The sequence below is a fragment of the Vipera ursinii genome (assembly GCF_947247035.1).
Source record: "Vipera ursinii genome assembly, chromosome: 3".
NCBI classification, from domain to species: domain Eukaryota; kingdom Metazoa; phylum Chordata; class Lepidosauria; order Squamata; family Viperidae; genus Vipera; species Vipera ursinii.
In genome coordinates this window covers 23399873-23427665 of record NC_139516.1, presented here as the reverse complement: position 1 = coordinate 23427665, position 27793 = coordinate 23399873, and the positions used below count along the sequence as shown (strand labels likewise).

General features: G+C 38.4%; 1 protein-coding gene across 4 annotated transcripts in view; it reads left to right on the top strand.

The window, feature by feature from the left end:
- Positions 1–207: 207 nt before the first annotated feature.
- The window catches only part of ADA (adenosine deaminase), a 44672-nt gene continuing 17086 nt past the window's right edge, over positions 208–27793 (top strand). For 3 of the 4 annotated variants that reach the window (XM_083358023.1, XM_083358022.1, XM_083358021.1), the window contains exons 1-7: positions 208–893; positions 12147–12208; positions 13297–13419; positions 16509–16652; positions 18390–18505; positions 24506–24627; positions 27405–27476. In XM_083358023.1, the coding sequence (XP_083214149.1) occupies positions 858–893; positions 12147–12208; positions 13297–13419; positions 16509–16652; positions 18390–18505; positions 24506–24627; positions 27405–27476 (675 nt within the window). In that variant the 5' untranslated portion in view covers positions 208–857. Of the gene's footprint in view, positions 894–1198; positions 1279–12146; positions 12209–13296; positions 13420–16508; positions 16653–18389; positions 18506–24505; positions 24628–27404; positions 27477–27793 lie in introns of those variants that run through there. The other variant, XM_083358024.1, reaches the window with a different exon arrangement.

The following is a 27793-nucleotide window of genomic DNA, read 5'->3' as shown; positions in this document are numbered from 1 at the left end:
TTCAAACACTTCATTCTGAGTTGTGTAAAGATTAATTTAAACTTGCTTAGCTGGTACGGATATAAGAAGCATACCTGTACAATGCTTTCAGTAACATCTGTACTCTACACTTATCTTGCATGATTTTTTTAAAAAATATAACATTTATAGGAAAAGAATTAATTTAAACACCCAGTTCTTACTGGAACATCAGGTACATGTGCTCTATTCTATTATCAACCCCATTGCTGAACGGGATCCCTGGAAAAAAATCAGGAACAACACGTGCTCCTCAGGGAACTCCTTGTGTCTTTACCATTATTTTGTTTTTTTTAGTTTTTTTTATTTTAATCCCATTTATATCCCGCCCTTCTCCGAAGACTCAGGGCGGCTTACAATTTAAGTACAAACCAATGTTTTCCTCCCATCTTCTTAACACCCTATCGAATTTAATCTAAAGCTCCTCCTCCTGCCCCCCCCCCCAGCAAAACACACTCCTATCTATATGCACAACTACCGTACTTTAATCTGTCTCTGAAGCCTTTGGCCGAGTCCGAGTTTGGCACAACCCTCCTGGCGGGAAAGCAAAACCACGGGGAAAATTTATTGTTTTATAATTTTGTTGCACGCCACGCAGAGTCGCTTTTCGCGGGACAGGCAGCCATATAAATTATATTTACATTTTAAAAAAAACAACAACCGCAAATACTTTCTCAACCCAGCCGCGCTTGCAACTCCCGGAGAGTCACTGGGAGGGCGGACCGGCCTCGAAAGCGACCGCTGGGCGGAGCCACGCCTGCAAAAGCCCGACAGGACGGGCCGGTGCAACCACAGGGATCCTGACCAACTCAGCAGTTGGAGGCGGCAGCGACGGCAGCATGGAGAGCGGTCCGCCTGTTTTCGATAAGCCCAAGGTGAGTGAGCAGCTGGTGCGGAGTCTGGCTGGGCGTTTCTCCTGGACACCGAGGAGCCGCTCCTTCTTCGACGGGGAGGTGGAGGGGCTGACGCCCACTGAGACCGAGGACTTCCCCCTTCTGCGTTCCGGCGATTTCTTGGTTCGGAGCCTGCCGGGGGGGGTCTCGTAATTGGAGAACTGCTTCAGTCCACTCCCCCATCTCCGGGGGAGCTCTTCCCTCTCCTGTATTTTCCTCGTTGCTGAGCAGCCTCTTCCCAGCGACTTTCGCCAAAAATGCAGCTCAAGGGTCCTAATGACTGAATAAAAAAAGCTCCCTTTTTACTACCCTCTGGTGCCTATTCAGGGTGGAGTAGAGGCGACTGGATGGAACTGAGCGTTTACAGGTAGTCCTCAACTTAAGAGTCCATTTAGTGACTGTTCAAAATTACAACGGCACTGAAAAAAGTGACTGACGAGTGGTTATTTTTGTACTTGTGATCTTTGCAGCATCCCTTTGGCAAAATTCAGACGCTTGGCAACTGGCTCATATACTGTATATCAGGGGTCTTCAAACTTGGCCCTTTTATGACTTGTGGACTTCAACTCCCAGAATTCCTCAGCCAGCTTTGCTGGCTGAGGAATTCTGGGAGTTGAAGTCCACAAGTCATAAAAGGGCCAAGTTTGAAGACCCCTGCTGTATATGATGGTTGCAGTGTCCTGGGGTCATGCGATCACTTTTTGCAGCCTTCTGACAAGCAGTCAAGGGGGAAGCCATATTCACTTAACAATCCTGTTACTAAACAACTGCAGTGATTCACTTAACAGCTGTGGCAAAAAAAAGATCGTAAAATGAGGTAAAATTCATTTAACAAAGGTCTCACTTAACAAAAGAAATTTTAGGCTCAATTGTATTTGTAAGCCGAGGACTACCTCCACTTGCTAATGTCTGAATCAGGTAATCCAAATTGCACTTGATTGTCGCCATCCTAACTTGTGGTTTCCTATCCTTTTGACAACAACGCCCTAAGATTGCTATCTCATCCTGCCTTAGTTACTGGCAGCACAAGCTGCTTACATTTTATATTTCACCCTTTGACATTTCATCTCTTTCCTGTCTTCATTGCCTTTCTGCTGTCACTTCCCACAGCTATCCATCATTTTACTCTGTTGCAGTTTCTTGTTTCTTCTGCCTGCTTAATTAAATAATTATCGTGTGATTCCTAGTCTTTGTTCAGCCATATAGCAACATCTAGATGATCTTGGATAACCTTTTGCTCCTAAACTGGAGCTGGCTATGATCAATTTTGGGCAAGGCACCACTAGGAAATATGATTATGTGTTGGACTGGAAGAAACTCCCACAAGGATATTGTGCATTGTTGCCAAGATGAGTGGTGTTCAAATTACCTGGAATGAAGTTTGACTTTATCTCTCCAGGCCTTATCTGAAAAATGCAAGTGAATGGCAATGTTTATTCACTTTTGAGGAAAACTGAATTCTTTGTGGCCACTGATACCTAAATGTTTGACTAGACATTTACATAACTGGTATATGTAAGAATTTTTGTGTTTACATTTTACAGTGTAAGTCTTACATACCCATAGGATGTCTAATTTAGCAATTTCTATTACTGTGCTCTTAAATTACTATCTGGAAAGATGTTTCAAAGATAGATTTTTATATGCATTATTTGAACATTTTTATATTTATTTGCCACCCTTCTCACTGTTCAAGGCATCTGAATCTTTTATTTGATGCATTTATCAAATTTGGAAACCACCTATCTCACTTACAGAGCGATTCAGCAGTGTACAATTAAAATGAAAAATGTAAATATATTCCCACAGGGGGCAGTTAAGACAGGAATAGAATAATAAAAACTGAAAGTTAAAAAGGCAAGGGAGGCCTTCAAGGCGCTAACAAACTTCATAGCTATGTGTTCCTCTTAGAGCCCCAAGTGAATTGGCAAATAATAAATAAAATCTTTATTGTCAAAGTACAACATGTGTACATTGAGATTAGCTGAGCCTCTCCCCATGCTCCCTCCCCCCAACACACAGTGACAACAAACCCTCCATCCTACAACACCATGTGAACCAACTACACCACACACCGGCCTCCCAAGTCAATTCTGCATAAGTTCACAGAGATTATATCCCAAAACCAAATCTTCAGTCATTTTTGAACAGCTGGGAGAATGGGAGCAAACCTCATCTCTGGGAGGGGGAGAATGTTCCAAAGGGTGGGGACCATGGCAGAATAGGGTCTCTTCCTGGACCCTGCCAGTCTAAATTCTTTAACTGATGGAGTCCACAACAGACCCTCCCTGCCTGACCAGTTGGGACGGGCTGTTGCAGTGTGCTGAAACCGTTTGCTGGAATCTGCTTAATTATTTTCAAACAGGGTCTTGTGAAACTAATGGAATTATTTAACCAAAATCAAAAACATCTGTTTCATAAATATAAGTTTTAGCTCTGATCTTATTTAGATCTAATTTAATTTTGAATGAAAGAACATTACTCTAGGGCTGGGCTATAGGATTTTATAACAGATATCTATATAATCTGGTTTGCCATAATAAGTAATAAAGTTGAAAATAGATTTTATTTCTGATATTTAATGCTTTGTGAAATGTATGATCTGTTATCATATATACCCAGGTTATGTATCTGACTATTCCAGAGAACCAGTTCTAGTGGTTAAAATGGTGGACTAGTTATAATCCTGCCTTAGATACAGAAGTCAGCTGGGCAAGCTTGGGCAAATCACCCTTTCTCTCAGCCCTAGGGAACCCCTAAGACGTCAATGGCAAACTACGCCTGAAAATGTTGCCAAGGAAATTGCAGAGGCTTGTCCCTGTAATTGCTAGAAATCAAGCTTGACTCAAAGGGGATTAAAAAAAAAGAACTTCTCAAAATTGCTGATGTATCCAAGAAACAAAAAAATGCTGCCTCACACAGACTTAGTAATATCATCTAGAAAATTCTTGATAATTAGTATAATAATAATAATAATAATTAATAATAATAATAATAATAATAATAATAATAATAATAATAATAATAATAATAATTTTATTTATATATCGCCCTTCTCCTGAAGGACTCAGGGCGGTGAACAGGGCAGATATATAAAAAATACAAAAATACAAAAGTTAAAAGAAAATTAAACATATGCCCAGCTAAAAACAATAAATACAGATATTAAAAATGAGATAAAAACCCAACCCATCCCCCTTCAGGCCAGGCCGGCTTGTTCAAATAAGAATGTCTTCAGATCGCGATGGAAGGAGCGAAGGTTGGGCGCCATCCGGAGCTCAACCGGCAACCGATTCCATAGCTCCGGGGCGCCCACAGAGAAGGACCTCCCCCTGGGGGCCACCAATCGACATTTTCTGATCGGTGGCACCCTGAGGAGGCCCTCTCTGTGGGAGCGCACAGGGCGGAGGGAAGTTGATGCCGGCATATATGAACAGACATAATTTATAGACACTAGTATCCCCTGCAGAGTTAAGTGGGGAGGGGCGAAGGAGCAGAGCGATGAATGCTGCTATAGTTGAAGTCTTGTTCCATTGTACATGCAATATTTTGCACCTCCTATCTCCCCTACCCTTGTTTTAAAGATGCTCTGATCGCTTCATGTATTTAAGCTAAAATATCTAAACATATTATTAATCTTTGGCCCTACATTAGTTCATTGAAAGATTCATTAACTGTCAGCAGTTGAATCATGAAAATCATATAGTGAAACTTTCAAACTTTTATTAAGATGGGCAGTTGTTTCCCTTAGGAAAATGACCTTCTTAGAATGTTAAATATGTGGTATACAGCACAGATTGTAAACATTTTATTTTTGTTTAATGCAAATGGGCACTATAAACTGATTTGTGGGAGAAGAGGAATCACAATTCTCTATCTTCTGCCCTTATTTTACCGTGCAGCTCTGTTCGTTCTTTACTGTATATTCTAAGCAGAGACTTTGGGGGTTTTTTTGTTTCAAATTCCATCTTAAACATTAGAGACACTTTCAGTGCTGATCAGTTCAAAAGACAACTCTAAAGTGTGTATGAACTGCAAACAAAAGGTCCCTTCTGTCTATAGAAAGAATTGTGGTGTAGTGGAACTTCTGAATAATTTTTCCCCAATTCCCCCTTCCTCTTACATTTCCCAGACCACCTTCTTTATCTCCAAGTCCCAACAGTAATTTTTGAAGAATTATAATATTTGAAAGGAGAATGTAAAATTCCCATTGCAACGTTAAAAATAATCCCATTAGCAGAACCTGGTTCAAAGGAATTCTGAATTAAGGTTATATTATTTATGTTATATATCCTTTTAATCTGAAAACCATGCCTTTTTATGGTAGCTAAATCTTTTTCCTGCATGAAGCTAAACTAAGTTAAAATCTTATGTAAGCATAACTAAATATGTTCAAGTGTTCCTCACTCTGTGACAGTATGTGTATTGTAACACTTAGTCATCTTCTTTTGATGAACTAAGGACTTGAGTCTGTAATAAAAATGTACTGTGCTATCTAATTTGTAATTTAAAAAGAACAAATCAATCCCAGCCTAATGGATTCTAACACATTTGGGATGAGGTGATCATTTTTGCTCATGTATGCATATGTTTGGTACGTCAGCTTTATGTAAAGAAGCATTATAGAACTGGTAATGATACTGAGAGGTCAGATAAATTACCAATTTTGTGGTAAGATTACCATGACTATAAGACAAGATTTATTCTTGTTCAGCCATTAAAGCACATTCCAGAAAGAGTTCTCATTCTCTAGTGCAGTGGTCTTCAGCCTTTTTGGCCTTGTGAATCAGGGCAGCGGGATGAAATTGGGCTGCAGAAGTGGTTCATGAGACATGCTTGCGTGCAGCTCCATTTGCACAAACAATGGCCAGGCACACATGCAACTCCATTTGCACAAGTGGTGGGCACGTGTGCCTGCTGCTCGCACAAATAGAGCTGCATGTTTGCCAGCCACTTGCATAAGTGGAGCTGTGGATGCACACTTGCTTGCCTGCCCTTTCCACAGCCCAGTGCCAAATGGGAAGCGGCCTGCTACTGGGCCATGACCCGGGGTTGGGGACCCCTGCTCTAGTGGTATTCCAAAATTTTACATGTATAACTAAAAGTCACTCCCTAGTGGACTCTGTGGAATGTAGTCCCAAGTAAATGCACAAAAAACTACACCCAAAAGTTTTGTACCTTTTCCTTCCATTGGAAAAAAATGAATGAAATGAGCAGTGTCACATTTATTTCATTTAAATAGTTTCCTAAATTTGAAATGTGCAATCACTCATTCATTTGTACAGAGATCAAATAACTGGACAAACAATGCATTCAAAAATATATATTTCTCATCTTTTTGTTATTAGAAGAATAAAATACATAAAAACTTCAAAAACTATTGAATGTTTTCTCTAAAAAATAATGTTCGAGCAGACTCATGATAATCTGTTGAGCAGGCTAGTGGGATAATATTGTTCTAGGCTTGGCAACTTTCCTTTAATTAATTAGAAACCATACTGTGTCAGTATACCAATTAATTGACAAAAATTTCTTGATTTTAGTTCTAAAAAGACTGGATGTAATTCTTAACAACAACAAAATAAAATAGTAATAGTAATAATAGTAATAATAGTAATAATAACAATAACAATAACAATAACAATAATAATAATAATAATAATAATAATAATAATAATAATAATAATATTGGAAGGGAGGTCATCCAGTCCAACTCTCTGCTCAGGCAGGAAACCCTATACCATTTCAGACAAATGGCTGTCCAGTCTCTTCTTAAAAACTTCCAGTGTTGGAGCATTCACTACTTCTGGAGGCAGGTTGTTCCACTGGTTAATTGTTCTAACTGTCAAGAAGTTTCTCCTTAATTCTAGGTTGCTTCTCTCCTTGATTAGTTTCCATCTGCTGCTTCTTGTCCTGCCTTCGGGTGCTTTGGAGAATAGCTTAACTCCCTCTTCTTTGTGGCAGCCCCTGACATATTGGAAAACTGCTATCCTGTCACCCCTCGTCCTTCTCTTTATTAGACTAGAGACGTACCCAATTCCAGCAACAGTTCCTTATATGTTTTAGTCTCCAGTCCCCTAATCATTTTTGTTGCTCTTCTCTGTACTCTTTCTAGGGTTTTGACATCTTTTTTACATCATGATGACCAAAACTGGATGCAGTATTCCAAGTGTGGCCTTACCAAGGCATTGTAAAGTGGTATTAACACTTCACATGATCTTGATTCTATCCCTCTCTTAATGCAGCCTAGCACTGTGTTGGGTGTTTTGGCAGCTGTAGCACCCTGCTGGCTCATATTTAAGTGATTGTCCACTAGGACTCCAAGATGACTCTCACAGTTGCTACTGTTGAACAAGGTTCACCTATACTATTCCTGTGCATTTGAACCTTACTTTTTTCACCATTGAATTTCATTTTGTTAGGTAGCACCCAGTGTTCAAGTCTATGAATATCCTTCTGTATCTTAAGCCTATCTTCTGGAGCGTTGGCTATTCCTGCTAGCTTGGTATTGTCTGCAAATATGATGAGTTCCCCATCTATCCCCTCATTCAAATCATTGATGAAGATCTTGAAGAACATTGGGACCAGAACAGAGTCCTGGGGCATCCCATTACACACTTCCCTCAATGTAGATGCAGTCCCATTGAGGACCACACGCTGAGTACAGCCAGTCAGCCAGCTACAAATCCATCTAGTGGTGATACTGTCTAACCCACATTTTTCTATCTTATCAAGTAGTAGGTTGTGGTCTACTTTATCAAATGCCTTATTGAAGTTCAAGTAAATTGTATCCACAGCATTCCTCTGGTCCACTAATTTTGTCACCTGGTAAAAGAATGCAATAAGATTTGTCTGGCATGATCTGTTTTTGACAAAGCCATGTTGGCTTTTGGTAATGACTTTGTTTGCCTCTAGGTGTTCATTGATTCGTTGCTTGATTATCTTTTCCAAGATCTTCACAGGTATTGAGGTCAGGCTGATAGGTCTGTAGTTTTCTAGATCCATTTTTTTCCCTTTTTTGAAAATGGGAACTACTTCAGCTCTCTTCCAGTCCTCTGGTAGTTCCCCAGTGCTCCAGGATCTTTGAAAGATATAGTTCAGTTGTTCTGAGATCACATCTGCCAGTTCCTTGAGAACCTTGGGGTGTAATCCATCTGGTCCTGGTGATTTGAACTCGTCTAGGGTGGGACAGGTGCTCACTTGCCATTTTCTTGCCTATCTGAACTTACGTTTTTAATCTGTTTTTTACAGTACTGTTTGATAGGTTGGACTGTTTTTCCCCCTTTGTGTAAATACAGATGCAAAAAATGAGTTGAGTAGTTCTGCTTTCTCCCTGTTGCTTGTCACCTTCTTGCCACTTTCCCCTTAACTTTTTTCTTGTTTTTTACATGTTGAAAGAAGCATTTTTGTTATTTTTGACTTTTGTTGCAAGCCATAGTTTATTTTCAGCCTTAGCTTTCCTCACTTCATCTTTGCAGGCTCAGGCTATTTGCTGATATTCTGCCTTAGTTATGTGCCCCTCTTTCCACTTTTTATACTTGTCCTTTTTGTCTTTCAATTTATCAAAGAGTTCTTTATGCAGCCATGCTGGTTTCTTTTGAGAGCTTCATTGGTATTGTGCTAGACTGTCTTTTATAATCTCACTTTTCAAAATTTCCCAAGTTTCTTGAGTTGTTTTCCCCTTGAGGATTCTCATCCATTGAATCCTTCCCAAGCTGTCTCAAAGTTTGCTCAAATTAGTTCTCTTAAAGTCCAAGACTCTAGTTTAACTGTGTTCTATTGCTTGTGCTTGCATAATGTTGAATTCCAATATTGCATGATCAGTCCCCCACAAGGTTCCTGTGGTTTCAACACCTTCTATCATTTCATCTCTGTTAGTGAGAATTAAGTCCAATATCATTGATCTCCTAGTTCCCCTCTCTACCTTTTGGGAGACAAAGTTGTCTGCTAGGTTTGTCAGAAATTTGTTTGATCTTCCACTTGGTGCAGAGTTTGTCTCCCAGTTGATGTCAGGGTAATTGGTGGCTCCCAGGGGGAAGGCGTTCTCTGTGGGCGCTCATGACCTATGGAACCGTTTACCGGTTGAGCTCTGGATGGCTCCCGACCTTCGCTCCTTCCGACGCGACCTAAAAACCTATCTGTTTGAGCAATCCGGTCTGGTCTGACGGGTTTTGTTTTAATTATTGTTTTAATGTAACTTATCTTCTGCATTTGGGCATTAGGGTTTAATTTGTTTTCAATTTCTGTATTTGTGTATTTTGATATTTATGTCACTGTTCACCGCCCTGAGTCCTTGGGGAGAAGGGCGGTATACAAATCAAATCAAATCAAATAAATAAATAAATAAATAAAATAAATAAAGTCCCCCATTACTATTGTGATGAGCTTCCTACATACCTTAGTTACCTGACTAGCAAAAAGTTCATCTTTTAGCTCTGTTTGGTTAGGTGGCATATAGAATACACCTATGGCAATGCCATTTCCCCCCCGCCCCTTTTATTCTGACCCAAATGCATTCAAGACAGTTTTCATCATTGTTGTGCTCTATTTCTATAGAGATGTAATTATTTCTTATGTAGAGAGCAACTCCACTTCCTCTTTTATTTGGTCTGTTTCTTTTAAATAATTTAAATCCCTCTAGCTGTGTGTTCCATTTGTGGGTTTCATCCCACCAAGTTTCCGTAATGGCAACAATATCATATCTGCTTTCATTTACCTGAATTTTTAATTCACCCTGTTTGGTGCTCATGCTCTGTGCGTTGGTGTATAGACATTTGAGTCCTTTATGACTAACCCTGTGTTTACTTTCTACATAACCTGTGTGGTGCCTGAGTTCCCCTATTTTCTTACCACCTGTTTGATTAGTGCACTTTGTGTGGCACTCGCTATTAAAAGCTTGATTTTGCTTGACAGCAAGGTTGATATTCTTGTCCACACACACATCTATATTACTTGATAGATTTGGCTTGGCTTCCTCAATACTATGATAATGTATGAAATAACAGACATGGTTTATATGTAAGATATATATGTTTTATATGTAAATCAACTTTCTGTATATCTGTATATTAGAAAGCCATTGTGGCCTAGTAGTTAAAGCGCTGGCCTAGAAGCCAGGAGACTGTGAGTTGTAGTCTCACTAGCTGGTTGATTTTGGGTCATAGTTCTGAAAACAAACTCAAAGTATATCTCATTCATATGAGATCATTTGATTATCACTAAGAAATTAGCAGCTAGCTGGAAAACCTAATGATAATTCCATGTTATTCTAGTAAATTCAAGAATTTGCTTACAGTTCTGCCTATTTGTTGGTAGATAGTGACTAGTACAAATTTTTATTTGGTGATGAGAAGAAACATGATCCTAAATTCCTATTCACTTAATATTTTAGGCTCATTTATTTACTATGAAATGCAATACATGCATTACTTTTTTTATAATTTGTTGCAGGCAATTCAGGAATGTCAAAGTACTGCTTGTGTCATAGGCATTTTTCTCTACACACAATTTACACACCCTTGCTTAGTTTTTCTTTTTAGCTATATGCACTTTTTATTTTTGGAAATTCTTTTTATTCTTTTGACATGACAAAAATTGTAATTTGTACATGCTAATCTAAAATCTACTGAAACAGACCTTTTCCCAGAAGCTTCTTTCATAATTCATAATTCTGTACATTTTATTATGTCTTTGGCACTGTTGTGAAAAATCATTTATATCATTACCAGTCCTGCTTTGTATACAGTAAGCTTCTTGGTGCCATTTATGGAAAATTAATATAACTTAATACAGGTTGTCCTCAGCTTACAGCCATAATTGGGACTGGAAGTTCCATGGTAAGTCAGTGTGATTGTAAAGCAAGTCATATCATGACTAGACCTGCTACCATTTTTATCATTATTTATCATTAAGTAAATCGATTGGTTGTTAAGCAAATCTGGCTTCTCCAATTGATGTTGCTTTTTGAAACTATCTGGGAAGGTCACAAATCATGATCGCAGGATGCTGCAACTAGTTGTAAATGCAAGCCACTTGTGAAATATCCAAACTGTGATAATGTAACAATGAGGCTGTTGCAATGGTCATAACTTCGAGGACAGGTGGTAAATCAATTTTTCTGAGGCCATCATAACTTTGAACTGTTGTAAAATGAACAGTCGTAAGTCAAGGACTACCTGTAATGGGAAAACAAGAATTCATCTGGATTAGATGTTATTTACATATTCATCAGAATCTTTTATCTAGTCTGCAAATACTCTGTGCAAGAGTGAAAGGAATGAAAAGAGGGAAAAAGACATTTTGTCAATAATGTATATCACTAAAGCCATTTTCATATTAGTACAAGATTCCAGATAATAAAATATGATACTTCAATTCTTCAATTACAGGATCAGTTTGAGGGAGATATATCTTCTTGACTAGTAATCAAGTACTTTACACAGTTATTGTATGACTGAAGCTTGGATCACATATCTTGAGTTCCTCAGGACATTCAAAATGCAATAAGTAAATGACATATGGATACAAAGGGGGCGTGATGGCTCAGTGGTTAAAGATACTGAGCTTCTCAGCTGGAATGCTGAGAACCCAGGTTTGAGACCCAAGCGCCACACAACGGGGTGAGCTCCCCTTACTTGCCCCAGCTCCTGCCTACCTAGCAGTTTGAAAGCATGCAAATGTGAATAAATAAATACCACTTGGGTGAGAAGGTAACATTCTTTTATGCACCTTGGCGTACAGTCATGCTGGTCATATGACCATGGAAATGCCTTCGGACAACGTTGGCTCCATTGGCTAGGAAATGGAAATAAGCATCTCCCCTTAGAGTTAGGCACAACTGGACAGGGAAAACCTTTATCTTTTATTGGATACAAAGATCTTTCACAGAACGTAAGTACTATTGTATCTTCAGTTACACATCATTTTTCCCATATAAGAAATAGTCATGGGTAGTCATGAGCCTCTGTTCAGAACACCTCAATAAAACCAAGGCAGTTTATGTGTATGTAAGTGAGGGTGTTTTGTTGTTGTCTTGTTATTGTTTTGAATTTGAAATTTCCTGTGTTGTTTCACAAGGTTATTTCAATTTTCATCAAATTTTAAAACAGCTTGCATTTTGATGAAGGGGCAGAGAACACATTTGTTGTAAGGAAGGGAAAAAGCAGCTGGATGTGAACATTGATGGCTAATATGCCACTTACAGTAGATTTATATAACTCTTTATCTCTGTTGCAGGTAGAACTTCATGTCCACTTGGATGGAGCCATTAAACCAGAAACTATTCTATACTTTGGCAAGTAAGTTAACAACTTTGGATCTTCCTTTTTAAAAAAAATAACCATGCCTTTGGTACTTTGCCATTGGTACTGTATCATTAATGAGGACCCAGATTGTTGGGGGCAATTAAACTGACTTTGTAATAATGCCGCTTGGGGTGTGTGTGAAAGCCCTAATAAGCAGGCATATACATAGAATGAAGGCTACTGCTAAGCTTGTAAGCCGCCCTGAGTCTTCGGAGAAGGGCGGGATATAAATGGAATTAAAATAAATAAAATAAATAAATTAATCAATATTGTTTGCAGACTGTTTCTCAATTGTTCTGTTTAAATTTAAAAAGGTAAACAAAGGTAAAAATTGAAAAGGTAAAAAAGTGGGCAGCACAGTTGTACCATCATGGTTCCTATTGTATCAAAAAATATCTTCTATCATTTTCTCATATTTGATTCCCAGTACAATAGAAAAATCTGAAAGTTAGGAAAAAGGGTAGGATACAAAAACTTGGGATCTGAGCCCACTACTATATCTGACTGTTTTAAAACTTTTGAACATAAAAAATTATTTAAAAGCTACTGGACACTTATGAATAAAACAGATTGTATCACAAAATTATGGGAAAATGCTAGGAAAATGGAAAACAGTAAGAACAGAGTTCATATCCTAATAGAAATTGTTGCATAATAATATAACTTCAGTAACTAAAAAGTTACTGCCCCAATGGAAATTGAGGCTGTGGTGCAAGGCTATTAGGTTAGAAATTCTTGCTAATAGTAAGATGGTTTTGTTTATTAAAGCATTGTTTCATGGCATAAGGAAATAAGACAATAGAATTGGAAATAAGAGTCAGGAAACATCTGATGTGCATGAACATGATTTATAAACACAGTTATACCAAGAAAGGAAATATGTACTTTTAATGGATATTTTGTTTTTTTAAGGTTAGAAGTTAGCTGAGGATACATTAAAATTTATTGCATAACAGTTATCCAGGGCTATCTGACTATTCAGTTCCTTTATGAGTACATGCACTCAAAATAGAAATGATTGTACAAAATTAACCCCAAATTAATTTCAGTAGTTGATACATAAACTTTTTTTAAATTTCTAGGAAAAGAGGAATACATCTCCCTGCTGATACTGTAGACGGCCTTCTAAAACAAATTAGTTATGATGAACCAAAGACTCTCACTTATTTTCTTAAAAAGTTTGATTTGTACATGCCAGCTATTGCGTAAGTGAAATAATTTGTTCCAATTAACTGATTGTAAAAAAAGATTTTCAGTATCTTAGAACTGATATTCATTTTGCTAGGCTAGCAATCTGTTATGTCGTGCTTATTCTTTTTTATTACCTGCCCATATTAGTTTGTACTTGTGGGTGTGTTTCTCTCTCTCTCTCTCTCTCTCTCTCTCTCTCTCTCTCTCTCTCTCTCTCTCTCTCTCTCTCTCTCTCTCACACACACACACACACACACACACACACACACAATAATTTGTAAGGCTGCTTAAAGATCAATGCCACTGTTCATTTGAGAGAATACTAATAGTGTACATGACTCACTTGTAAATTATAACCCTCTATGCTTATCAAGTATCAAGTAAGCAGAATAGTTTTGAAGGGCATGCGAAAATTATCTACTTCTTGAAGCCATGTGGGCACTTCTGCTTTCACAAGAGCTTTATTGAGATCAGCACAACATGCTATCAGCACAACTTGCTGTGACATTGAGATTAGTGCAATCTTAAAATTGCATACTGCTCTTTACAAACTTTCTTGCTTTAATGTATATGTCTTAATTTGTATTGCTAGAGAATTTCCTATGACAATATGTTTGTGATTTTTTTTTACTTTTTGTCCCATCTTTATTATTTTTTATAAGTAACTCAGGGTGGCAAACATAGCTCCTTTCTCCTCCTATTTTTTCCACAACAATTCTGGGATTGCCTACATGAAAAGTCTGTCTTAACGTGGCATTTTTATCTGTGTTATATTGCTATAGAAAAGCAGAGGGATATTTGCTGACGTTCAACTTTAAACTACAGTAAATGATGGTGGGACTGAGGATAAGGCTAATTGGAGTCACAGGTTCATAGATGTCACTACATCCAGTTGGTTCCAATGTGGGCAGTGAATGTTCAACAAATGGGGTTCTTGCCTTAAGAATCCAAATGGAACAAATGGATTCTTATAGCAGGTATACTAGTACAGCAGATTAAAGCTTGGCTCCAAAGTACATACTGTAACATTTTATTCTTGCTAGAAGACATGATTACAAATTATGGATAGCGAATTATGGATTGGCACTTATATAAAGCAGGAGTAGGCAATCTGGTGTCCTCCAAATATTTGGACTTTAATCTCCACAGTCTTATCTTTGATCAGGCTGGCTGAGGAAGATGGGTTTAAAATCCACAGTAAGTTCAGAGCACCATCTTGCCTGATAGACAGCCTTTCAAACATTTAGAGTGCTCCCCATACTTATTTGAGGATACATTTCTGTTGGAGAGGAAGTTGTGAGGATGTGCAGGTTTTGTTGAATAAATTAAATTCAGTCAAACCCATATATGTTTGTATTTTCTATTTGAAGCTTTTGTGGCATTTGAATTCTTTTTGAATTTGAATTTCTTTTAATATGTAATTATTTCTTAATGTTGAGTTTAGCATTCATAGACTATAAAGTTTAATACAATATTTTGGGGAGGAGTTGAAGAAGAAAAACAGTCTTTGTTATATTCATTCATAGATTAAGAGCAAACTGAAGGAATGGCAAAACTAATGGGTAGAAGTAGCATTTTGATAAAAGCTAGTTTGTCTGTATTGAATCAACTTAGATAGAACACCAGATAGTGTTATTTTGGGTTTTGTTATCAGTTTTCTCCCTGACACCAGCTTGTATCATGATTTTCAGCTAATTAAAAAGTCTGTTTCATGTGTAAAAGGTAAAGGTTCCCCCGCACATGCGTGCTAATCGTTTCCGACTCTAGGGGTCGGTGCTCATCTCCGTTTCAAAGCCGAAGAGCCAGCGCTTGTCCGAGGACATCTCCGTGGTCATGTGGCCAGCATGACTAGACGCCAAAGGCGCACGGAGCGCTGTTACCTTCCCACCGTAGTGGTCCCTATTTTTCTACTTGCATTTTTACGTGCTTTCGAACTGCTAGGTTGGCAGAAGCGGGGACGAGTAACAGGCGCTCACTCTGCTACGCGGCACTCGGGATTCGACCCGCCAAACTGCCGACCTTCTGATCGACAAGCTCAGCGTCCTAACCCACTGAGCCACCACGTCCCTTAGTTTCATGTGTATGGGGCAGCTATTTGCTGAAACCTAGGTTTTAATACTAGTTTACAATAGACAAATTATGACTTTTTGAGAATCCAGACCTAAGATGAGAAATTGAGGGGGAAAAGGAGATGAAAGAGGAAACACATGACTGTGAATCTCATACAAAAAACTCAAAGTCATGTATTTTGTTATTTTTGAACTAATACTAGCACTGGGTATAAATGCTAATAATGATTTAGATGAAGCATAGCATTTAAAAACTGGGAAGAAGGAATGGCATATTTCTTTGGGCCCACAAACCTCTTGGCATTCCATACATTGCTTGCTTTAATACTGATATTGTTGGCTCATTTCCCCCCAAAAGTTTGAAACAGTCTCATAGATTTTGGATGCCATTCTTAGAATTTACGCAATCATAAGCGACAGATTTTGATGGATAGTAAAAGAACATTGGCAAGTACAAAATGTCCTGTTTCCAAATCAGAATTGATGCAAGGAATATTGCCAATAATTCCTGATTATACATTTGTGTGTTGCTCTTTTGCACAGATAAAATTAAAACTATTTTTACTGAATTCTACACACATGTGAGTTGTCACCTATACATGGGTTAGAGAAAATTATTTGACTTGGATGCAGAAAGGACTGTAAGGATTCTATGTTTCAGCTAACTGGAAATTTAAATATTCTGAACTTTCCCATTAACTGAATCTATTTAGTTCATGTTCAAATAAGGAAAGTATTTTTTCCTGCATTATTTTGTAAATATAGCTTATTGCATCACATTTTGGAGATTGGATCTGAATCAGAATCTTGATCTTTTTGTATGATCTTTATTATATACTACCAAACGTCTTTGAACAACCAGAATATTGTTGTTGTTGTTGTTGTTGTTGTTTTGGTTAGGCACACATTAGAGTTGTAAATAATATGTTGCTAGAATTTAGAACTTTGTCTCCTGGAACCTCTGATGATTCTGAAGATCCATGGTTTACAGACTCTGAATTAGCCTATTACAAAACAAGCTTTTTTATTTCCAGAGGTGACCGAGAAGCTATACAAAGAATCGCTTATGAATTTGTGGAAATGAAAGCAAAGGAGGGTGTGATCTATGTTGAGGTGAGGTACAGCCCTCATCTTTTTGCCAATTGTGGAGTAGACCCTATCCCATGGAACCAAAAAAAGTGAGTAATTGTTTAAATGCATAAGACAGTGCTTCCTTGTCTTGGCAACTTCCTAACGTACTTCACTTCCCAGAATTCCCCAGCTAGCATGGTAGTCGCTGAGAGGTCTGGGAATTGAAGGTCACATCCCTGGAAACACAAAAAGGTATAAATTATAGTATTCTAAGAGGAACAATTAAATATTACTGGATGGCAGTAAATGTGCAGTTTTGTGACTAATGGCGTACTGTATTTGCATTCAGTGAAACACAATAGTGATGTTGACAGTATATTGACTCTGCATATCTTTCAAATTTTCATAGCATATAAGAGATCAGTATACAATTACTTTGCTCATTAAAAAATTGGACATTTCTTTACTATTTTGTTCTTCTGGTTCATACTTAGCTCTGATTAACAGTATTGTAATTTCCATAAATGGAACATAATTTGTTTTATCACTTTGCAGAGAATGACAAATAAAAAATATAAACACAGTGCAATGCTAAGATTAAACATTTTATGCTCCAATCTTGTGAACTTCTTTTAACTGTAAAACCTATCATGTATTTTGTGGCTTTACTGTCCGGTTGAAATCTAGTACTCTAAAAGCAGGGCTTTTCAACCGGTGGTAGGCATACCACTGAAGGTACTTTGGCACCTGGCAGGTGGTACGCGATCTAAACAAGTGTAGCTGGAGGATGAGCTGAAGCAGCAGCAGTGCCGATGAGTTGAAGTGGCGGCAGTGTTGCACAGGCCTGGGCAAGAGTCAGATGGAGCTGCAGTGTGGTTGGTGCTATGCTGAGGGCTCAGGATCAGCGCACGTGGCTCCAGCTGATCGGTGCTTCCAGGGGTGGCTGGCAGCTGCATACAGTCTTCGGCGGAGAGCCAGCTGGAGCTGCGGTATTGCTGGGGCTTCTGGCAGCCTCTGCTATCACCGAGAGCAGTAGACAGGCCTTGGCGTGAGAGAGTCAGCTGGAGCTGCCGGGGTTTGGCACACGCAGCTACATGCTGATCGGGGCTTCCAGCACAACCAGAAGAGAAAAGGTGGAGCGGGGGGGGGGGAGGGAGAGGAGAGGATATAAAAGGAAGAAGTTTTGAGAGCAAGCAACAGAATTCCATTTTTAATGTGTGCTAGGGTGCCCACAGTAAAAAAAAATGACAATAAAGGTTATCTTGTCCTTCTGCACAACTTTACAATTTGTTTAGGTGGAACTGAAGCATTATTTAACAACTAACTGCAAACTTAGCTTTCAAACCAGTTTTATAGGAAAACTTCTTGAATGGTTAAAGGAGTCTATAAGACTTATTGCTCCTGTTGGTTGTAAATTCCTGCAAAGGTAGCCTGGCTTGCTATATTTTTTTGTTAATTAGCTTATTTGACATGTGAATGCTATCTCCAAATAGAAAAGAAACTATTTGCCCTATAATAAGAAAGCTTAAATAAAACTTTAATTGCATAGTTATAAAAACAACAATTTAGTAAATGCAAAAATATGTAAGCAATGTACCAATAAACAAAAGGATGGTAAAATAAATTTGACCCTGGAGGGATTGTGATTATGAACTATTCTTTATCTCTTCTTCCTGTGTTTGATATTGGTGATGAGAACAGTGAATATTCTAATGATCTAATAATTGAATTAACAAACCAATCCAATTAACAGTAATAACGTGATTATTAATATCTCTTGTATATTCATGTTAATAAACAGTTTCATAATAATATATAATATACTGATTATTTGTTTTACATAGGGGCGACCTTACTCCAGATGAAGTAGTTAGCTTTGTTAATCAAGGATTAAAAGATGGAGAAAAGGATTTCAACATCAAAGTCAAGTCTATTCTATGCTGCATACGCAACGAACCAAGTAATGCATTACATAGTCCACTGGTAGTTCTGCTCTCTAAGTTTTTTTTCTCTATCTTCCTGCCTCCTCACATTGTTCACATTTACAGTAAATCCTGTAACTTATCAAAGAATATTATTTATCCCTAGTTGAGATTACAGCAAGATTTCATAATGCAATATTGAAAAACTAGCTAATACCAGCATAAAAGTTGTGATGTTTAGGAAGACTGTAATTAGTTGTTGTCTGTGAGTTCTGCTCATTCAGAAGACATAAGTGCAAAGTGGTTTCAAACTCAAACCACTTAAGTTTCAGGACTTTTTATGGACTCCTTACAATTGTTTGAGAATGAGATGGGCAGCATTTAAATTTAATAAATAAATTTGGAAACTGCTCATGGGTGTTTCCACATTAACAGGTATGCATGTTGTAAAAGTGTTTTGTTAATAAAACAAATGGCTCTGAAGTGAAATAAGCACCTTAGTTGCTCCAGGTTTCAGCTGGGATCTTGTGGGATGAATAGAGCAAGGCTCTTGTGCTCCACATTCCTGGCTGCTGAGTCAACCACTGATCACTTTTTCCCAAAGCGCTATGCTAGACAAATTTAGCCAATGATAAATAACTTGCTTATCATCTCCACCCTTAATCCAAGCACAGCATATCCAACTGGCCAACCTACCCATCTACCCAATTTAGATCTTAGGCACAGTGGCTAAGGGATGGTAGTCTAAATAGCCAGCTATATAGAAATGGTTAGGATTCTTTCTTTCTGTCAAATATTATATCATTTTCTAGCAATTCCCTAAATGTGTTCATTCTAGGATGCTCATACCAAAGAGAATGCATATGTGACAATACAGCTTTTTATTTTGACCCCAAACCACCCCAGTGATGCCCTCGACGTGATGTCCCGTTGCCTGGAGGCGGTTCGAGTCTGGATGGGGAGGAACAGACTTCAGCTCAACCCTGACAAGACAGAGTGGCTGTGCATTCCGGCATCCCGGGATATTCAGAATATTCCACCTCTTTCCATGGGGGGTGAGCTTTTACCCCCGTAGATAGGGCTCGCAACTTGGGAGTCCTCCTAGATTCGCGGCTTACTCTAGAAGATCATATAGTAGCTGTGACTAGGGGGGCTTTCGCCCAGGTTTGCCTGGTACGCCAGTTGCGGCCCTATCTGGACTGGGATGCCCTGTGTACGGTCACTCATGCGCTCGTGACCTCTCGTCTGGACTACTGCAATGCTCTCTACATGGGGCTTCCCTTGAAGACCACTCGGAGGGTCCAGCTGGTACAGAATGCAGCCGCGAGAGTTGTCTTGGGAGTCTCCCGGTACTCCCATGTTACACCTTTGCTCCGCGAGCTGCATTGGTTACCAGTTGTCTTCCGGATGAGATTCAAGGTTCTGGTAATGGTCTTTAAGGCCCTACATGGCATGGGTCCGGAGTACCTCGGGGATCACCTGCTGCCGGCGTCAACTTCTCTCCGCCCTGTGCGTTCCCACAGAGAGGGCCTCCTCAGGGTGCCTCCGGTCAGAGAATGTCGACTGGTGGCCCCCAGGGGGAGGGCCTTCTCTGTGGGCGCTCCGGCTTTATGGAATCAGTTGCCGGTCGAGCTCCGGATGGCACCTGACCTTCGCTCCTTCCGACGCGGTCTGAAGACCCATCTATTTGAACAAGCCGGCCTGGCCTGATGGGGGATATGTTGGGGTTTTAATGGGGATTTTTATATTTTTATTGATTGTTTTAGCTGGGCTACTATTTAATTCTTTTTAATTTTTGTATTCTGTATTTTTATATATGCCCTGTTCACCGCCCTGAGTCCTTCGGGAGAAGGGCGGTATACAAATATAATAAATTAAATTAAATTAAATCTTAAATCTTTGGGATGTAAGATGGATTAGAAAGGCCAAAGGTATGTGGCTGCTGTAATATACCCAGCTGGTTAATTGACTGTCCCCTGATCTTCCCAGTGATTTCTTTTCTCTTCTTCCACAGCACTGCCCATGACCTTGCCTTTCCCCCACATATCTCCCTAAAACACATTTGTTGAAACACATGCATTTGGGGCCCTTGTCTGAACGAAAGGCATGTGTTGGAATATAGCCAGCTTACTTAGTGCTTCTGTGTAGCACTGGGTTATTTTTTTAAGGAACTTGACTTTGCTCCTTAAAAGTTCTTATTGGTAAATTAGATGTGCCCCTATAACTCAATTCAATATGTCTAATGATTGCAATGATAATCCTGCTGGATGCTGGTACTGGTACACCAACCTTTCAGCGTTAGGTTGTCAATCTGAAAAGTGCCTTTTAGATACAGCTTTATTTCTAGATATATTGTGTGCTATATTTCTATGCATGTAGAGGTATCACATAGAATGTAATGAGAAATTCCAGAACAGGATTAATACAGTCTATTTAGTTGAAGAAAGAAATTCCTATTTTTCTTGCTTATAAGAAGGAAGTTTCAGTGATTGATTGGAGTGAATAATTTTAATGAACTAAATCTTATTTCTCAGAGTCAAGGGAATCTCCAAATTATTTTCTTATTTGACTGTTGCTATAACTCCTGCATATGCTCCAGTTATTCAGAACTGCAATTGGTTAAAAATAGTTGCATTTTTATGTAACAGTATGTAATAAAATTCCCAGAAATGTTTTCTCAAGAAAATATTTACTCCAACGCATTACTCTCTGTAATACTGTATAGTTTTCCTTTTACAATTAACTATTATATTATTTTGTTAGCTTCTGATTTAGAGTGTTGGTGAAATAATTTTTAATTGAAGATCTTTAAAGTATTTCTCTCTCTCTCTCTCTCTCTCTCTCTCTCTCTCTCTCTCTCTCTCTCTATATATATATATATATATATATATATATATATATATACATACATACACATGGGGCAAATCTTTATTTCCTGTTTTCAGCCTTATCTCAAAGGCCATCGAACAGGCTGTAGTCACACCGGACAGTTCATATATTTGTTTAAATTACTAACAAAGAATTTAGGGAGGCTGATATGCATTTCGAACCTGGGCTGCTTGCACGTTAGGCAGTATTTTTACCTCTTGAGCCACAGGATCTCTCTCGCTCTCTGTTAGCTTTCTGCAAGGGGAGATATGAGTCAAATGTTAACTATTTAGATTACCTTGCTAGGCCCCAAACATGGTAAAAATACTGCCTAATGTGCAATCAGCCCAGGTTCGAATCTCAGAAGGGTATGACTGACTCATGAAGACTAAAGAGTCAGAAATGCATCTTAGTCTCCCTTAATTCTTTGTTAGTAATTTACACAAATATATGAACTGTCCGGTGTGACTACAGCCTGTTCGATGGCCTTTGAGATAAGGCTGAAAACAGGAAATAAAGATTTGCCCCATGTTTGGGGCCTAGCAAGGTAATCTAAATAGTTAACATTTGACATATATATATATATATATATATGTTTTCTGAGGTTTTCGCGGGTGTTTGTATGTAGATCTTTGGTCATTCGGGTTTTTCCCCACGTAGAATTGAAGGTATAAGAGCAACGTTTCGGCGAAATCCCATCCGTCATCCTCAGGCTGGTGGCTTCAGCTTCATTCTTCTGGGAGAAGTGTGTGGTAGTGGCTGTTTGTTCCTCTTTTTTAAACTGCCAGAGGGGGTGTGTTCTGTGGGTGGAGGTGTGCTCTGATTGGGTGGGGGGTTAGCTGTGTTCTGATTGGGTGGGGGTGTGTTTTGAATGGGGGCTGTGTTCTGATTGGGTGGGGGTGTGTTTTGAGTGGATGGGCTGGTCTCAGCTGCCAGCCTTAGACCTGAACTGGTGAGTTGTGCTGCTTTTGTTCGGCTCCGTGTTTGTGGTGGTGCCATGTTTTTATAGTGGGTGTCAGTTTGCTTATTGTGTGGTTTGGAGGGGATTAAAGTGGCTGATGTTGCAGCTGTAGTTAGGTTTCTGTTTTGTGGTTGTGTGTCGTTATCGTTGTGGGTTCAGATTTACTTTTTGAATGGTTGTGTGGTGGTGATGTCATGTGATGATATCATGAGTTTTGGTCTGGTATTCTTGGTGGTTGGGACTCATCTGTCAATCAAGGCGGGTTTCCAAATGGCTGGTAGGCGAGAGGTATCATCTTGTTTGTTCATGCTGTGGGGGCGTTTTTCTATCTCAATGGCTTCTCTGATTATTCTGTTGTTAAAATGTTCAATTTTGGCGATAGTTTTGGTTTTTTAAAAATCAGTTTCATGTCCTGTGGCTTTAAAGTGTTGGAACAGGGATGAAGTTTGTTCTCCCTTTCTGAGTGAGTTCCTGTGCTCTTCAATGCGTGCACTTATTCTTCTGTTGGTCTGTCCGATGTATGTGGTGTGGCAGGTGTGGCATGGGATTTCGTATATTTACTGGTGGGGCAGGTGGTGCATGGGATTTCGTATATTTAAACTACCTCTGGCAGTTTAAAAAAGAGGAACAAACAGCCACTACCACACACTTCTCCCAGAAGAACGAAGCTGAAGCCACCAGCCTGAGGATGACGGATGAGATTCTTATACCTTCAATTCTATGTGGAAAAAAACCCGAATGACCAAAGATATATATATATATATATATATATATATATATATATATATATATATATATATATATATATATATATATATACATACATACATACATACATACACACACACACACACACACACACACACACACACACACACACACATAATGTTAAGTGTTTGTTAAGTATTTTGAATACCTTGCTAGGCCCCAAACATATATATATACATATATATATACATACATATATATATATACATACACATATATATACATACATATATATACATATATGTGTGTTTGTAAATTTTTTTTAGATTGCTAACAAAGAATTGTTAGCAATCTAAAAAAAAAATTACACAAATATGAGCTGTCACTGTTGTGACTACTGCCTGTCGATGGCCTTTGGTTAGGCTGAAACAGGAAATAAAGATTTGTCCCATGTTTGGGGCCTAGCAAGGTAATCTAAGCTTGTCGATCAGAAGGTCGGCAGTTTGGTGGGTTGAATCCCGAGTGCCGCGTAACAGAGTGAGCGCCTGTTACTCGTCCCAGCTTCTGCCAACCTAGCAGTTACCTTTACCTTTATACGTGTGTGTGCGTGTGTGTGTGTGTGTGTGTGTGTGTGTGTGTGTAAAAGGTAAAGGTTCCCCCGCACATGCGTGCTAGTCGTTTCCGACTCTGGGGGCCGGTGCTCATCTCCGTTTCAAAGCCGAAGAGCCAGCACTTGTCCGAGGACGTCTCCGTGGTCATGTGGCTGTCATGACTAGACGCCAAAGGCGCACGGAATGCTGTTACCTTCCCACCATAGTGGTCCCTATTTTTCTACTTGCATTTTTACGTGCTTTCGAACTGCTAGGTTGGCAGAAGCTGGGATGAGTAACAGGCACTCACTCTGTTACGTGGCACACGGGATTCAACCCACCAAACTGCCGACCTTCTGATTGACAAGCTCAGTGTCCTAACCCACTGAGCCACCGCGTCCCTTTATACCTTAATAAACTTTCAGTGGAGGAAAAGTTAAGCTTTGACAACAGTGCATAAGTCTGGATATATAGACTATAGTTGACTTATGCACCAAACCTGCACAGCATGCAAAAAAGTGTGCCACAATTCTGAATCTCTGTCTTCTTGTTTATGATTGTGCACTTTCCTTGAACAATTATCTTGTTAGAAATTCTAGGAGGTAGTGAAATGTAATACGTTTATATGTTGCATAGTTTATGGAGAGACCACACACCCTTCTAGAAGTTTCAATCATACTGAAATGACAGCCAGAAATAAACACATATATTTTAAACATTGTAATTCTTTGTAGCTATGTGCTATTTACATCTGTTTGATCTCTACTGAAGTTGTCAAAGGGAAAGTCAACAAAATAAAAGTGTCATTTATGTATAACCATTTTTGATTAATGATTACAAGTCTTATTTAAGCAAGATCTTGGATTCTGCCAAAAGTAAAAAAAAAGACCCTTATTTGTTTTTCTTTCCAGGCTGGTCGCCAGAAGTACTGGAACTGTGTAAGAAGTATTGGAACGATACAGTGGTTGCTATAGACTTAGCTGGAAATGAATCAGTTATTGCGAGCTGTTCAGACCACCGAAAAGCTTATGAAGTATGTTCAGTTTTATAGAGATAATCAGCCTAAGATTCCCAGTAAGGGTAGACGACCAATCATGCTCTTATTTTTCATTCACATTTAACGTTCCCAAATCACGTTCAGATCAAAATTTCTACTTCCCATGTATAACACTAGAATACAATATCCAGATTTCAATTACAAGTAACGTTTCAGCCTCAAATTGAAACATGTCTGGCTAAAACTCTGAGGAAAGGATTTATATGGTCACTCCTCTGTTTTAGACTTCCCTTCTATTTATGCCTATTACTGAAATGTTTTAGGGTTGTGTTTGTTTAAAAATGATTGTAAGAAATCCTCATGCCTTTACTTCCTTTTGTGTTCCTTGAAATAGCCTGACTTTTCCAGATTTTGGCTGAGCCTGAAAATATTCTCTACTGTTTTTTTGTCTTTAATGAGTGGATTTCTCTTCCTTTTCCAAGTCTTCATAGCCATAGTGCATATATGATGAGTAAGAACCTGGAACAAACCTAATCTTTTGAACTGGGAGGTTTCTTATTCAAAATTACTTTCCCACATGTGAAAGTAACCTACTTATCATTAGCCAGTCTCTTCTAAGTAAAGATTATTCAGGGTGAGATGGCTATTCTTTCAAAAAAAATTCTTGACACAAACTATTTTAATTTGCCCCTCGTGGCATGCAGTATCCTGCGTTTATTTCTTCTAGAGAAAAGTTGAATTACATGTTTCCAAAAGTACTAAAAATATAAATCTTTTTCATTCTAATGTGCTGATATTTTCTGCCATGAACTATCAAATTTAGAAGCAGGAGAGTGTGAGTTCAAGGCCCACTTTAGCCATGGAAGCCAGCCGGGTGACTCTGGGTCAGTCACTCTTAGCCCAATCCACCTCATAAGGTGGTTGTTGCGAGGAAAATAGTCCTCGACTTACAACAGCTCATTTGGTGACCATTGAGAATTAACAGTGGGACTGAAACAAATAACATATGACTGTTTTTCACCCTGAAGCTGGGATAGTGCTTTGAGGAAATGCTATCCGCTTCATTTCAGAAAAGTTTCTGTAGAAACTGTTCCACACAAGCCCTCTTGTGATTTCAAATGGTTCATTATTTGAACCATTTCTATTTCATCCTTTTAGTTTTTGATCAGGAAAGGCTTCCAAGGTTATTTAGAATCCATTTCCTTGTATTTACAATCTAAAAAGATGTGACATTTATGAAACATAACGGGCTTTGATTTATAGAGGGGGGTGGAAATAGAACTGTAATGGAATCAAAGTTACAAGTTTTCTAATCCCAGTTGCCTTCAAAACAATTCAAATTGTTGGTTTTCCAGATGAGCTAAGAAAAGGTCCAGCTTTCTTTCTCTTCTCTTCCTACTCTTTCGTTTGGGCAACAAGGAAAAAACAAACCAGTGACTATCCCATAGTTTATATGTCTCTAATAGAAAACTGCCTATGTTTATGAAGAAGTTTAAATTGCATTAGTGAGCACTCAAGACCATGCAAATAGATATAGAAACAAGTTTTGATTTATATCAAAAATCTTGTTTTTATATTTAATTGAATTAAATATTTTCCTTATTTTTCATTAAACTGTTCAGTTCGAATTAACCATAGTTCTCAATCAAGTGCCAACATTCAGTAAGCTCATTACAATTTGTGAAAAAATGGGAGGTGTGTATTTTGCTTTAAGATATTTTTAACAGTATCTTGAAGGGAGCAATAATGCATCAATCTTCTGTATATTTTCTAGCTTATTGATGATAGAGAAGCTCAGAATATTGTACCAGATGATTAGAAAATAGTAATAGTAATTCAACTACAATTGCTTAGGTTTCTGTGTATTAATACTACAATAGTATAACTTCTTTATGTATCTTTTTATTAAGCAATTGATAATTTTTGAAAAATGATCTTTATACAATATTTACTTGCTTACTTGTAATCTTATTCTTGGTATCTGTTCTTCAGTATATGTATATATAAGAATATAATTGGCTTTAAAATTCATGCATAAAATGTGTTACTATAATACACACACACAAACACCAAAAATCTGGCCCCTAAGTTCATTATAGAAATTACATTAAATATTTGAATTCATTGCTGTGTTCTTTTAAATACTTCCTGACTCGTTCGATGCATGATCTTTAAACATTCCTAAGTGTAATAATATTTTTTTCCTAAATAATAATGATGATGATGATGATGATGTAAGTGGCAGAAGGTCGGTAGTTTGGTGGGTCGAATCCCGAGTGCCGCGTAACAGAGTGAGCGTCCCAGCTTCTGCCAACCTAGCAGCTCGAAAGCACATAAAAATGCAAGTAGAAAAACAGGGACCACTACGGTGGGAAGGTAACAGCGTTCCGTGCGCCTTTGGCATCTAGTCATGCCGGCCACATGACCACGGAGACGTCCTCAGACAAATGCTGGCTCTTTGGCTTTGAAATGGAGAGGAGCACCGGCCCCTAGAGTCGGAAACGACTAGCACACATGTGCGGGGAAACCTTTACCTTTACCTATATATATGTATACATACATACATGTGTACACACACACACAAATGTGTCTCTGTGTGTGAAACTCAGCTAAAACTATCAACATTCTGAGCTTTGCATTCTTTTTAATAATCATTTTTCCTCTTTAAGAGCAAGAACAGTTCTTAGTAGGAGTTATTTGTTTGGCAATTCCATGTTTACCACCAACAGAATGTGAAATAGCAGATACCTTCCTCAAAAATGTGTTGTCTTCTTTAACAATTGCAAATTATGGTTTCTATTTCCTGTGATCAGGAAGCTGAAAGATGTGGTATTCATCGGACTGTTCATGCCGGAGAGGTTGGAACATCTGAAGTCATCAGAGAGGTAGGAAATTGTGTCATAGAACCTGGGTGTCATCTGGAAAGCTGCTAGCCAGAACTAATATAAAAAATTATAAAATCTTGTGATTTTTTTTTAACAAAAAAAACTTTGTTTTCAATTTTTTTAGGTAAGGAGGTAAAAGGAAAGAAGAGGTAATTTAAGTACCCTTTTGGTGATTTTTATAGCAGCAGTAATTAGGATAGTTTTGCAAAACATCTTGTCTTCCAACAAATTGAATCTTTGCCCCAAATTGTTTCTTAATCATTAAGTAATTACCTCTTCATTCTCATCTCCTTCCATTTCCATCCATTATTCTACTT